Below are 14,271 nucleotides of genomic sequence, written 5' to 3'. Positions count from 1 at the left end.
GTGCGACAACATGGTGTCTTATAAAACTCGTATAATAAATTACTATTACATAGTTACAATAATTTTACAGTATGTAATAAAATATTTCACGATTATAAAAAGTTGCCTCTTTAGATTTTCAAACTCTTGTAGCTTTGGACTTAATTATTATACTGAGTGCTCCAAAATTCGCGGAACAACTCAATGGGGCAATGTCATCTCATGTTAGAAGATAATGAGAAAAATAATTAAAAAATTCTATACCTCTTAGATTTGAAGATATGGAGGCTCAAAAGGTGCAGCTTTGATCTAATGTATTTTAAATATTAAAAAAGATTTTGACTATTTGTCTTTTACTAGCCAGTGGCATAATAATTCTGAACGATTGTGATCAGTTTGCAATTATTTTCTTCATTATTTCCAGCATTTCCAAGAGGAAATTTTATGTCCATTTTACCTCAAATAGCGTACGGCAACATGGCTTTGATTTATCTCTCTCATTTCCATGGATACAACAAAAATGAAATAAACTACTCAAAACGAATAAGGAGACACTTATAAAAATGGAGTTTTTTTTGTGTGTATACAGGGTGGTCCCGATATAACCTGCCAAAAAAATTCTGGGTCATTAGAAGGATCTAACAAGTCCAAAAAACCCCCCTTCGTTAGGTCCAAAATAATGGGGATAAATTAACCCTTATCCACACCCATTCGACGCTGCTGACCACAAAAATACCTACCTACTCTGGAATTAATTGTTGGTGTTTGTAAGGATGACAGTATCTAAGCAACATAGGTACCTGTATTGTTTATGCCAAATCTCAAATCTGACAAACTAAATCAAATTAATGACATTTATTGAAAACGCTGTACACTGTGTGCGTTAATTCACCAGCTTATTTGGGTACAAAAGCTGATTTTGTAGACTGAGATGAATGAGTAATAAATAAAGTGGTGTTCCTCAATGTGTAAATAAATGTAGAGGTTAAATAGCCAAAATAATGTATTGAATTAATTTATTTACACTTTACATATTCGTACTTTCAACTCTAACTAGAATATCTACTAACTAATGAAAGGTAAACTAGACTAGAAAAATGATTTTATAACAAATGTTTTGTGTGCCTTCCGTTGGCATTTAAGCACATTTGAGTACGCTGGTACCAATTTTTATAAACAGAATTAAGCATTTCTGGGTTTTTACGAATCTGGTTCACGGCGTCTGTTACGCGTTTCTGGAGTTGGCCTTTTGTATTTATTTCAACTTCGTATACCAAATCTTTCATGTGGTCCCAAAAATTAAAATCCAGAGGGGTTAAACGGAAGATCGGGGACGCCATCGTATTGGAATCAGTCAGAACCAATCTCACATAAATGCAGATGTAGCTCCATAAAAGTACAACGAGACGGAAGGACTCCTTCAGGAAAACGCTCGCCGTATGTTCGCCTTGCCGGTCTTGAATTACCACGTGCGAAACACGTTGTTTTTTGAATTTCATAACTTTTTGAAGGATTCGCAAATTTAAAATTAAACTTGACAAATGTCATAGGTGTTGCAGGTACCGTTGCTAAAGAAATTGCAGCCAAGTAACCAGAATTACCTTTTTAAAACCGATTAACTCATTAGCGTACAGCAAATTTTGACCAAATTTTCAATTATTTTTATCTCGAAAACGAAAAGACTTTTATTAGAAACATTTTTTGTGTATGAGTTCTACTCATCGTCACCTATTACTGGATTTCTTCTGGCCTTCTTCTTATCGGGACCATCCTGTATAACATGCTTATTGAAAAAATTGTTTTTATTTGTTTTAGAAAGAATTACTCTTTAAGTAATAAACATTGCAAATGTTTTGAATGAGTTTTTAAGAAAAAAATTAAATCCAAACATTTAAAAGTACAAATTGTTTGATAATAAAAAAATTTAAATTGTTAAAAAGAAAGAAATTAATAACTGGTATGACCTCCTCTGACCCGGATTAATTCAGCACAACGACGGGGCATACTCCTAATCAAATTTGAAATCGCCTCCTGGGGTAGTAGTTCCCATTCTTGAAGAAGAAGTTCTTCAACATGTTACAGGTTGTTTCGTATGGGTTGGTGTTCCCGCATTCGTTTGTTCAATGTGTCCCATAGATGTTCGATGGGATTAAGATCTGGACTGTTGGCCGGCCATTCCATCACTTCAATATTGTGGTCGTTGAAACAATTTCTAACTATGCCCGCTATGTGAGGTCTGGCGTTGTCTTGCTGTAAAATGAAACCACGTCCCATATTCTCAGCAAATGGAACGACATGTGGTTCTACAATGTCTCTGAGATACCGTACAACTGTTAAAGATCCTCCTCGAAGAACCACTAGCTCGGTGCGACCAGTTAAAGTTATTCCACCCCATACCATAATCGACCCTCCACCGAAAGCAACAATTTCTTGTACGGTGGAGTCTATGTAACGTTCACCTGGGCGTCTCCACACTCGAATTCGTCCATCGTTATGGTCTAGACAAAATCTGGACTCGTCCGTAAACAAAACATTACTCCATTGTTCTGGAGTCAAGTCGCGATGCAATTGCGCAAAGTTTCTTCGGTTTCTTCTATGGACTGGAGTTAAACGAGGTACTGTTGCTCGTTTCCTTGCACGGAACTGAGTTGGGTACAGCCTATTTCGAACAGTTTGATCAGAAATTCTGGTTCCAGTACTTGCCACGAGTCGATTTTGTAGAGCGCGGGCACTAATTCTACGTTCCTGAAGTGTCCAACGGGTCAGTAAACTATCTTCTCGAGGAGTAGTAGACCTCTGTCGTTGTGGGTAAGGACATCGTTGTACAATACTATAAGCTAAATGTCTAATCCATGCTCTAGATATTGCAGAATGACTCACATTCATCATTTGAGCAACACGTCTTCTTGAATGACCTTCTTCAATTAATGCTACTCCTCTAGCTATCTGAATTTTATTAAGATATATACCCTTGGTTGTCTCCTTCTGGCCAGCACATCCATAGTTGTTTTCACCATAAAATTACCGCTCAAAAGTATAGAATAACGTTTTCTGTTGTATTTAATGTTACGGCGTTTTATTGTTTTTTTTTTATTTGGCAACAAAAACAAGCGAAAAGAGTGGCTACCTTTGCAGCCAGTGACTCTTGAGTATCTCTATATTGGTGCTAAAATTATAATTTGTTTCGTAAAATATTGCACAAAATAAAGGCATCTGCACAAGTGTCTCCTTATTCGTTTTGAGTAGTTTATTTGCAGGCTTTTGGGATACATACAGTGCATTCACTTTTGTTTTAGACCCGAGTAGGCTATGGAAATTTGGCGAGTTGTATGGTAAGACTGTGGCTGAATGACAATATACATCATGCATAATATTTGAGGTTACACTTTCTTATCAAAATTCATGACCATGTAGCCAAGCAATATCATTTTCCAATTATACTCAATTTCATATAAATGTGCATCTAAGCAAGCCATGAAAATCTGATTTTCTGTTGGTAGTAAAGCTAAAGCTAGTGACTTTGACTTTCAAAGTTGCTTGCTCTGCGCGAACCCGATTTGACTAATTTTTCAGTTTTTGTCCATTTTAACATTGCTGATTTCAAAAGCAATGTTACGTCTTTTTACTGATTAAATTAAAGTATGTAATTCTTATTTGTTTTTGTCTTTGTATTTTTACCAAGTAAAAATTTATTGGACATGACCTTCATAAATGTGACTTTTTTAATGTAACTAAATTAAAGGTGCTTTTACAAATGCACAGCTCACTTGATGAACGTTTATATGAAATCAATTATAACTACATAGTTTCGAGGACTCAATAATGTGTGTATTTAGTGATAAATGTAAATATTGCACAAATTTAAAACTAATTTACCTTAACACTTATGTCAAATTTGACACTGGCAGTTCGAACAATTTTAATTTTGTTATTTTGACATAGCCCCGATACCAACATTTAAAAAAATTAAAATAGTCTACTCTGGTCTAAAACAAAAATGAATGTATTATAGGTAGAATGTTTGTAAATGTTGCCGCATTTAGTGTAACAATAACAAATAGGTCCATATCTTTTACAAAAAAGAAGATTGATTTTTTTTACATTTTTACCTGATATTTTAACGTACTGCTAAGTTGTTCCGCGAATTTTGGGGCACCCAGTATTTACTATCAATATATTTCAAAATAGTAGTTTATTTGACGAGTTTGTGTGTAAATTGAGTGACACTCGTGCCAAAAAAGACCCAATTTACACACGAACGAGTTGAATACATACAACGTTTTTTTGTTTGACGAGCCCCTTAAAGGCTCCAAATCGCTTAAAACCTTTAAAATTAGCTTGACGTTTCGTTTTGACAAGTTGTGACATTTACCAAAATCCGTTCACATAGGAGAAAATTCTCAAATTCTGACAGTGTCGAACAAAAAAATATATTGTTATACATTAAATAAGTAGTTACGATGTGCAGGATCAAAATCGATAAGCAAAAAAAGAATTTTATTCGAAATTTTACAATAATTTTAATTTCTAAATATTTTGTCCAATCGTACGCGAAACGAGTATTTCGCATACCTCAAACAGGCCGCGAAATCCAATTTCGCGACCGTCGTTGCGTCCGTTAAACTAAAGGTCATTTTAATATTTGATACAAATCAGAGCTTCCATATATGACCGCCGCGCCGTTTAGATTTTTCGGGTATCAAATTATGAATTGCAGAACTTATAATGCTTTTTTAAAATGAATTGTTTCATTTATGTCATTTCTATAGCGACATGTAAGCCGAATTTATATGTACATATTTATTGACTGTGAAGTAAATTTTACTTGTTCATTTTATAATATGTAATTACAAATTTTCGGTTGCACAAAAAATGTTGTGTACATCTTGGCCGCGAAATCCTTTAACTTCGTCGAAATTGTCCTGTCTCGGCCGCAAGCGGTCTCGGCGACAATTTTTTTCTCGGTACGTTAAAGAAAGATTTCGCGGCCTTGATATACAAATAACTATTATTATTATTAAATATGAAGTAAAATTTATATAAAACTTGTTTAAAAACGTTTTGACAATTGTAAAAGGTAATTTTTTGTTGTAAATGTAATATTTTTATATTTATTTCAGTATTGTTATTAAATATACCAAGATAAGAGACATTGACAGATAACGATATAAGTGGTTCGTAGTCAATCATAAATAAATTTGTTTAATTAATGATAATCATATTTGAACTTTTACACCAATTGCAACTGATTAAGGACAGTCACAAAATAACGGAACCAGATAAGATATTCTTGAATTAGGTAATTACTAATCAAAACTGCAAATGTTTTACTTTTACATAAAATAAAAACATTTAAAAGTACAACATAAAAATTATTCAAATGCAAAAGTAACTACGTATTCTATGAGTCATATATTATAATATGTATTTAGTCGGCTATAACGTACATTAAGAAAGAGTGATATTAAACACGATTAGATAAACTTCAAATGTATCATACTCGTAATGAGTTTACAATTATTGCATTATCAAGCTGAAATGGAAAACAAACAACAGTAAAAGTTGATTTAATTTTTAAATTAATGTTGCTCTATAAATGTTTTTGGCCCTCTACTTCCTGTTTGATGTGCCGCTATACCCGAGTATAGTAAGTTGTGGCGGTGCGGCGCATCCACCAGGTAGATATAAATCCACAGCTATTGCGAGCGGTACAGTTGGTTGCAAAAAAAACGGGAACTGTCAGATTAAAATTGGCACATTTTTACAACTTTTTCATAGAGTGAAACCTTGTTGCGAGAGAAAGGTTAGAATTATGATCAAAACTCAATGAGACTTTTGGAAATTATTTGATAGGTACTGTCAAGTAGACAAATAAGTAGATAAATGATAATTGATTATTTAACGAGTTCATGTATAAATTGGCTGTTTTTGGCATGAGTGGGCTCTTGGACATGTTTTCGGAAACTAATTGAATGTTTTCTAGGTAATAAAGAGTGTAAACCAAACCATGTATAGTGTTCCCATTTCTAATTTGGTTTTACTACCAGCTCTGTTGTCAGCGAGTTAAATACCCCGACAATAGGCAACTACCGCCATAAATCCTAGGACTGTAAAAGAAGGTCTGTTGTCTGACCAGGTTACAATATCTTCAGTATTGCCAAAACCACAACCCCAGCCCCTAATAATTACAATTGCACTGCCATAAAACCAAATTATAAATGGGAAAACTGTACCAAGAAATCACAGACAATTTGATACAGAATTTCAAAACTTTATGGTGCAGACTGTGCATTAAATATTAATAGTTGTTTATTTAACTTTTTTGACATGAGCGGGCCCACGAGTGCGAAAAAAGCCCAATTTACACACGAACGAGTTGAATACAACGTTTTTTTTTTTGTTCGACGAGCCCCAAATCGTTTAAAATCTTTAAAATTTGTTTGACGTTTTGTTTTGACAAGTTGTGACATTTATCAAAATCCGTTCACACAGGAGAACATTCTCAAATTCTGACAGTGTCGAACAAAAAACCAAATTTACATTATGAAAATTTTCATTTCTCGTTTTTTTTTTTGCAACCAACTGTACACTAACATTTTCCTGGAACTGGACCAGGGTAGCTACCGGACGACATGATATAAAAGGAGGCGCCCTGAGAGGTTGGCATTCAGTTCGCCAACCGCTACACAGCCATCGCTAGTTGTTTTCATTATTATTATTATTTTGTAAATACAGGGCAGGTCACGTAAGGTTTATTTCTGAATTTATTTTGTACGCAACCAAAAATACGAATGACGCTGACCACTTGATACCGTTTATAATGTGATTTAATTTAGTAATCAACCTACTCTCGTGTCAAAAATGGATTACTCCCTAGGATTTAGGGATATTCGTTACTAGGTTGCCATAAATTTGGTTAGGTTGGAGGCTATGTGGTTTCTGGTGACAAACAAAAGATATCCCAAAAATGTAAGACAGCAAATTAATTGTAACAGTTGCAAATGGCTAATTTCTGGCTAAGTGATAGATGATTTTTCGTTTCACAATCAATTTTGGTTACTGGCGGGTGGCGGCATATTTATTTGAATTTAATCTCTCAATTCAAAGTAACCAACCTTAGGCATTCAAAATAACTTTTGAAAATTCTAGTTACACACAACATGAAAAACGTTATTTCCCTAAAAGTTCAAATTCTAGGGAGTAATCCATTTTTGACACGAGAGTAGATATGTAATTCGGCTAAAAATGTCAAAATGACGTTATCCTGTTCTGATTAGTGATATCAAAAATTAAATTCATCAACTGTGACATACATTTTCGTACACATAATCATGTCAAAAATAAATGACGCCCTAGGATTTAGGGATATTGGCTACTAGGTTGCCATAAATTTGGTTAGGTTGGAGGCTATACTTATCCACAATCATTTTGAATCACCCAATATAATAAGAACTAGAGATAAAGTCAAAACGAAACATGACAGGGCGGAGCTTAGGATCCGCGCTCTACAATTTACCGCTGACATTGGCGTATCAGTTTAGGCATTAGGCAAAGACTATAATAAGATACAGTCCGGACGCCCTTAGTTGGCAAAAGCAAATGTTGCGCACTGGTTCGGTTGTGCGGGAGGGAGAAAGTTTCAGCGCCCGTCTTTTAAAAATATCTCGGTCAGTGGCGGGTGCAAATTCATAGAATAATAATTGTTCAAAAGAGTGATGCATCTATCATCGACAGCTTTGATAGTGACATCGAGTACCATTTATAATACATTCTTGTATTTAATAAATATTTCTTAACATTAATAAATGTTTTATGTGAGTTACGTGACTAAAGTCTTTTAAATGTTACGCCACTGGCTCGTGCGTTTCAGTAAAGTCCATTCAAAAATCAAAAAACCACCACCTGTTACCTTAGGTTGGTAAAATTTAAAAAACCCTAGGTAGATATTTTTTCATACTATGTTGGTAACTATAAATTATGACATTTATTTGATTCAAAATAAAATTCAATTGTTTTGAATTTCGTTCATACTGTTTCATTAGCACCACGTTTCATTTATTTATTGATTCTTATTATTTTTACTTAAACATGCCCAGAAAAACAAGACACTTAATAAACATTTAACATCAAAATTACAAGTTTCACTAAATTTTACACTAGACAGCGTTGCCGATAGTAATTGTCGAGGAAAATGCGACGTTGGTGGTTTTTTGATTTTTGAATGGACTTTGTGTATAGTTGAATTTTTTTAATAAACAATTGTCAAAACGTTGTCTTGTTGGTATGAGCCAAACTGTGATTTTCATGATAATACGATTGGTCACATTAAGTGTCAACATTTTTTTATGTAACTGAGCCTGCGCCCTAACGAGCGAGAGTTTATTTCAAACTCGAAAAGATTTCTCCTGATTTCTCATTAAATTTGTTTTGAAAATGAATTCACGGAAGAAAGGTACGGGAAGTGAAGTGAACATAACCTTAACCATGATTTGGTGTCAAATTGTTATACAGCTGGTCCATATGTCCAAATTTTAGGGTGGTACAGTATGGTTTTTTACTTCATTTTGACACTGACAATTGTTTATTAAAAAAATTTCACTATAGTTATGACGACTCGACACGAAGCTATAGTAGGCCCAGAAATATAGTGATTTTATGGACTTAGGCCGATAATTTCTTTTTCAATTTTGGGGTCACTTTTATTACCAACTTGAAGAGAGTTATAAATCTTCTATGACAGATGTTTTTGAGCCGTCTGAAAATAGACCATCGGAGACAAAGGTAGGTAGAATCCAGTCGCGCGACGGGTGCCAGAAGCTTATTGCCCTACCATAACTGACCACCTCAAGTCAATGTACTCCTTCGATCTTATATACTACGTGGATGCCTAATACCTTGTCTACCTCGTGTTCTAAAAAAAGCGACACAATGTGTACCGGAATGTTGCATTCTACGCAGGCGCAAGTATTCAGTGATTATCTTTATTTTTACACACGTAACAAAACTTCATTTTTCAGTTTTCCAAAAACTAGAGAAAAAACGAAAGAAAAACAAAAGAAAAACAAGAGAAAAACAAGAACTGATAATGTCAATCACAATAACAGATTCACAGATTTACACTATTTACAGATGTCAATTGTCAAAGCGTTGGTAATTGATCATGCGCAGAGCGAACTTGTGCAAGTTGTGTAGCTATTTCTCTTAGACTTATGCGTTTGTGTCTATTTATCTCTTTTCAATTTTTTGGAACATCAAATGTGTCTCACCAACTCGTTGCATTACGCATCCACGTAGTATAATATGATCGAAGATGTACTCCATCCCTCATAAAATCACTATATTTCTGGGTCTACTATACATTCGGTAAGCACCGGACTTTCTCGATAAGGGCGTCCGGACTGTACTGTAACTGTACCACACTGTACGTCACTCCGGGCTCCGGGCAGTGCCTTTGATTTTTCCAGTCGTTCCTCAGTGACCTTGAATGCATCGGTCCTTTAAATTGGAATGCAACCGGGAAATTTGACTCACGTCATCATTCGATTGTTTGCTTACAGCAAAATATATAAGGTTGTTTTACGTCAAAAATGAAACAAGATTTTATAAGAAAATATGAATATAATGTACTTATAATCAGTAGGTTAGGTACAGTCGGTGGACAAATAAAACTGGGACAAAAATGACAATCACATAAGTCAAAAATTACAAATTTGCATCGTTTAATTAGGTACGGCTTTATCACAAATAGGTTAACTTTAGTATGACATATTGTATAGATACTGACAAATATATTGACAATTCAGTAGTCTGATTTACACAGGTTATATTTTAAGTCTCCCAGTTTTATTTATCCATCGACCGTACCTACTTACTGTCGCGAGCAATAAATTTTGGTCGTCAATGTCATTTCAAAATTTGGTTAGATTTTCACAAAATTAAAAAATTTTCCCTGTTTGATTTTATGCCCATGTCAACAAAGTGTCAAAAAATGACAATTAATGTCATTCAACATGATGATAGGTTATTTATTATATTTATATTTATACGAATATTTTACAATGGAGCATCTTCGATTGCGTCAAAGAATGATCTTGACGATCAAAATTTATTGCTCGCGACTGTATATAACAGAGATATCATTACAAATTCATCTTTCACTTTATAAAAAGAGGACTTGCAGTCCTTGTGTGCCCGTTCCACTTTTTAGTGCACTCATTATGTTTATAGTTTTTACCACAAGAAAACGGTAGTCTCACACAATTTTATGAAACAATTATAACTAAACCAAACTAAACAACACGTGATCGAAAGCAGTCAGCAGAAGGAACAGTAGGTAAACTTCGTTCAGCGAAAGATTGGGAGACTTTAAATTTTATTAAATTAACCCAACACTACAAAATGTACTAGAATACATTGATTAGATTAGAGCATAATTTCAGAGCAAAAATGTTACTGCTCTTACGAGAGAGAGAGGTTAGAATTATGGTCAAAATTCAATGACATTTTTAAAAATTATTTATTAGGTATTGTCAAACAGTTAATTGACAAATGGACAAAACCAAATTTACATTATGAAAAATTTCCTTTCCCGTTTTTTTCGCAACCAACTGTACTATTTTCTCTACGTAGAATTTAGTCATTTTTATGTCAACCAATCTCTCGCTGGACAAACTATAGTTGTTTTTAAATTTTCATCAGTCAGTCGTGTTAATTCGGCAGCGAAATCGGAGAAAATAACGAACGACCCTTTAAATCGAGCATCTCACTTCACGAAAGCATTTCTTTGTCTTAAACGCTGTTCAAAAATCAAAAAACCATTGCGGTGCAAATGACTTATCTGAGTTATCTGTCACTATGATAAGTACAGGGTGATTCAAGTTTTACCGCCCGCGCTATTAACCCTATTAAAAAATTAGTAAAAATGACGAAACTTTAGGGTTACATTCCCTTGATATAAGGCTTCAAATGTGTGCAATCAATTTTCCCGTATCACTTCATCCAGAGCCATAAAATTTAAAAAATCGATTTTGATCCAAACATTTTTTTTTTCCTACACGCTCATAATTCACAATTAATTCAAAGAACACATTTATGAAATTCGCATTGAAAGAAAATTGTTAGTTTTTGAATTATTCCAATTTTAACATTAAAAGCGAAAAAAAAATTTACAACTGCAGTGTCATAAATAAATACTTCATTGTTGGTAGACATCTGTTAACAACTTTTCGAGTAATTCTTAAGTCCCTAAAGGATACCATAAACAAGCCATGTGAACCTCTTTTGTGGAAATGACCGCCCAATTTAATAATAAATCATAGCTAAATCTTGCACTTTAATATCAAATTCCATTTATTTCGGAAACCGGTGATGTTTTCATAATTTCAATGACACCAAATTTTTCCTAGATGTTTGAAAGGACTCTCATCGAAAAATTATGTAAATTGATCCAGCGGTTATTGAATTAAAACGAAATATTTACTTGTTTCATTAAAAAAGTTTAAATTTTTACAGAATGTTCTACAGCGATACTCAATCGTTCCTGAATTTTTTGAGAATTTTAAATTGATTAGAAGTGGGTGTTTTCGCTCGGGCGGTAAAACTTGAATCACCCTGTATTAGGAAATGTTATGAAAAATGTGTGTTATTTGCACCACAATGGTTTTTTTGATTTTTGAACAGCATTTACTGTCGTATCGTATCAGTCCCTAATCTTTGGTTTAGGGGCAAAAACTTAACCAAAACTCAATTTTCTTCATCTGATGAAAGAAATTCTACACCGAGATCATCTACTTTTCTTGTAGAAGAATAGAATAATGAAAACTAGGTATCTTCATCTTCAGAACGTTCCCTTAATACCCTGTATAGCGTAAACAAAAGAAAAATGTTTTAACTCCGCCACGGTCATATACTTTGCTGGATTCAACTGATCAACAAATCCCACATTCGTCTTCTGTGCAAACCACGTGATTTTATGTTTCGTTTTGACATTACCTTCTTACAATTTTTAATTGGAATGCTTTATTCATTTTGAAACACAATAAAAAATATTATTTACCAATATTTCTACTTAGTAAGACTACTGATTCTAAGATGTTTTAGTGAGAGATGGATACTCAGTTAATTGCACAATATTCTATAAGAATGCATAAATATTTATGAATGAATAAAACTTGTTTAGCCATTCTCAAGTTTACAGTGTAGGTAATTGTAATTTATTTTCATTTTTGAACTTTAAATGATTTTAATATTCAAATACATTTTAGTGATGGATATATTTGCATCTTTTCATAAATAATTCAACATTCCTGGAAATAAAATTAAATTGTTTGCAAAAGTTTATTTTACATATCAAAGTTAAAAAATATTTCCCTGTAAATTTCAAAACAGTAAGAGTGAACATGAATGAATAAATGAAAATTTTGGTTTTAATTATGATTTTAAATTGTTAAACCTAATAAAGTTAAACACCAAAAAAATATTAAAAAGAGATTATTACGAGAACATTATCACAATAAAATTCCTTAGAGAAAAAAATCTGCTGCACATAAAAAATTATAAACGACGTAAATTATATTTAGCGACAATTGTCCCTACTTTTTGACTTATACGTTTACATCCTGTTGTAGAAAAAACTCTTTCCTTTGATGGGCCCCATTCAATAAATTCCATAGCTTCACTGTAAATAAATGGTATTAAAGCTAAAACAGAAAAAACATTTTTTTTACCTAATATGTTCTTCTTTTGGACTAGTGACATTTCTTTGTTTAAATTCATCTATGATACACATTTTAATATGACGTCTCTCCATTGGTAAGAAAGGTACGTAATGATCGATTAAATTGCTTTTTATTGTGTCAGAATGATGAAAACCACCTATGTCACAAAAAAATTAAATGTTGTAAATACTATATATACAATAAATACAAACCTTCTTCATTGAATGCACCTTTAGTGATTAGTTTCTCAAAATCACTTAATTTTAGTTCTTCTCTTTTCATTCCTTTGTTGTTCCAAAAATCCAAAAAATGTTCATTAATTAATTCTGCTCCTGTGTTTGATAAAAATATAAAGACAGAATCTCTGAAATCTATACCATCTACGTTATCACGGTAATCAATAATTGGTTTTAAAATGTTCAAAACTTTTGGTGGCATTTTGTCAACTTCATCAAAAATGAATAGTTGTCGAGGACACTTGGTTACATTTCCTTTTATCCACTCTTGTAGGTCATTCTAAAATATTAATCATGTGTTGTAAAATTTATATATCAAACATCATATTATATACCTGATACTTCGCAACATGATCTTCTAATGGAAAATGTATCCTTCCAATAAAATGATGCACAAAACTACTTTTACTTCCTAGTTTATACAAATTTTCTACAATAAATCTTGTAACATAATTTTTTCCACTTCCTGGCCAACCGTGAAAACTTAAGGTGAGAGCTTTTTGGGGATGATGAGTGCTATCCCAGTGAGACTTGAGAGCATTTATCACAATATCCTTGACGAGATGTTGTCCATATATGTGTTTATTTAAAGAATCTTCTAGTGCTGGTACCAAAATAAGTACTTTCTTTTCAAGTTTTCAAATGAAATTATCAGACTCACCATCAAAATCAGCATGTATGGCATATTCCGAACAACATTCTCTAAAACGGCAAATTGTTCCCAGTACGATACTGCTAAGTGCTACACCTACAGGCGCTAGAAATCCGAATCCATAACATATTTGTACCATGTACAACTGGGAACACAAAACGTATATGGTTAAAGCGAGAAATCGCATTTTTCCTCATAACTTAAATATCTGTTTTTCAAAACAACGTTCCTTTCTGAAAATTAGTGGTTATTTCCTTTTGAAAGACATGTTTCATGTTTTTTCATATAATATCGAGAATTCGAGTTGTAGGAGTTTTAACACATTTGAAGTGAAGTAACCTCAAAACTTCACTGCCCTTTTTGACGGCTGTTTGATTACTGTTTCATCCCAAATAATATAAAAAAGGTGAGCTCACCATAAACATTTACCGATTAATATAAATGTACTACACCATTTTTAAAATCAAAAATCACATTTTTCTCTATGAATACTTAATAACGTACGTAATTGTTTTATTGCACTAGTTACTTTTATTAAACTTATTCAAAAACCTCTTTTTAAATTCATTACACCCATTTGACACTATTAGCAGGTCCACCAATCTCATAATACGAACAACAATTGTAATAAATATCAGTTTTTAACAAATAAACATACAATGGTGACAAGATCTCGTGAAAATGGTTA

At 33.1% G+C, this 14,271-nt stretch overlaps 1 protein-coding gene across 1 annotated transcript; it reads right to left on the bottom strand.

Annotated features, from left to right (window-relative positions):
* Nucleotides 1–12,301: 12,301 nt before the first annotated feature.
* Nucleotides 12,302–14,021, bottom strand: LOC138135466 (torsin-1A-like). The gene is made up of 6 exons (XM_069054206.1): nt 14,000–14,021; nt 13,593–13,816; nt 13,267–13,535; nt 12,908–13,211; nt 12,705–12,852; nt 12,302–12,655 (listed from the first exon to the last, which is right to left on the bottom strand). The coding sequence occupies exons 2-6, from the start codon at nt 13,768–13,770 to the stop codon at nt 12,532–12,534; spliced, it is 1,023 nt and encodes a 340-aa protein (XP_068910307.1). The 5' UTR covers nt 13,771–13,816; nt 14,000–14,021; the 3' UTR covers nt 12,302–12,531.
* Nucleotides 14,022–14,271: the final 250 nt, after the last annotated feature.

This window comes from Tenebrio molitor, chromosome 7, assembly GCF_963966145.1.
Source record: "Tenebrio molitor chromosome 7, icTenMoli1.1, whole genome shotgun sequence".
Classification (NCBI taxonomy): domain Eukaryota; kingdom Metazoa; phylum Arthropoda; class Insecta; order Coleoptera; family Tenebrionidae; genus Tenebrio; species Tenebrio molitor.
The sequence above is the reverse complement of the archived record's forward strand: the minus strand, read 5'-3'. Positions and strand labels throughout refer to the sequence as shown.

Coding starts and splice junctions, on each gene's coding strand:
- LOC138135466 (XM_069054206.1), bottom strand. CDS start 13,770: ATGCGATTTCTCGCTTTAACCATATACGTTTTGTGTTCCCAGTTGTAC. Junction 12,853..12,907: donor AGGTGCATTCAATGAAGAAG/GTTTGTATTTAT, acceptor TTTGTGACATAG/GTGGTTTTCATCATTCTGAC. Junction 12,656..12,704: donor CCAAAAGAAGAACATATTAG/GTAAAAAAAATG, acceptor ATTTATTTACAG/TGAAGCTATGGAATTTATTG.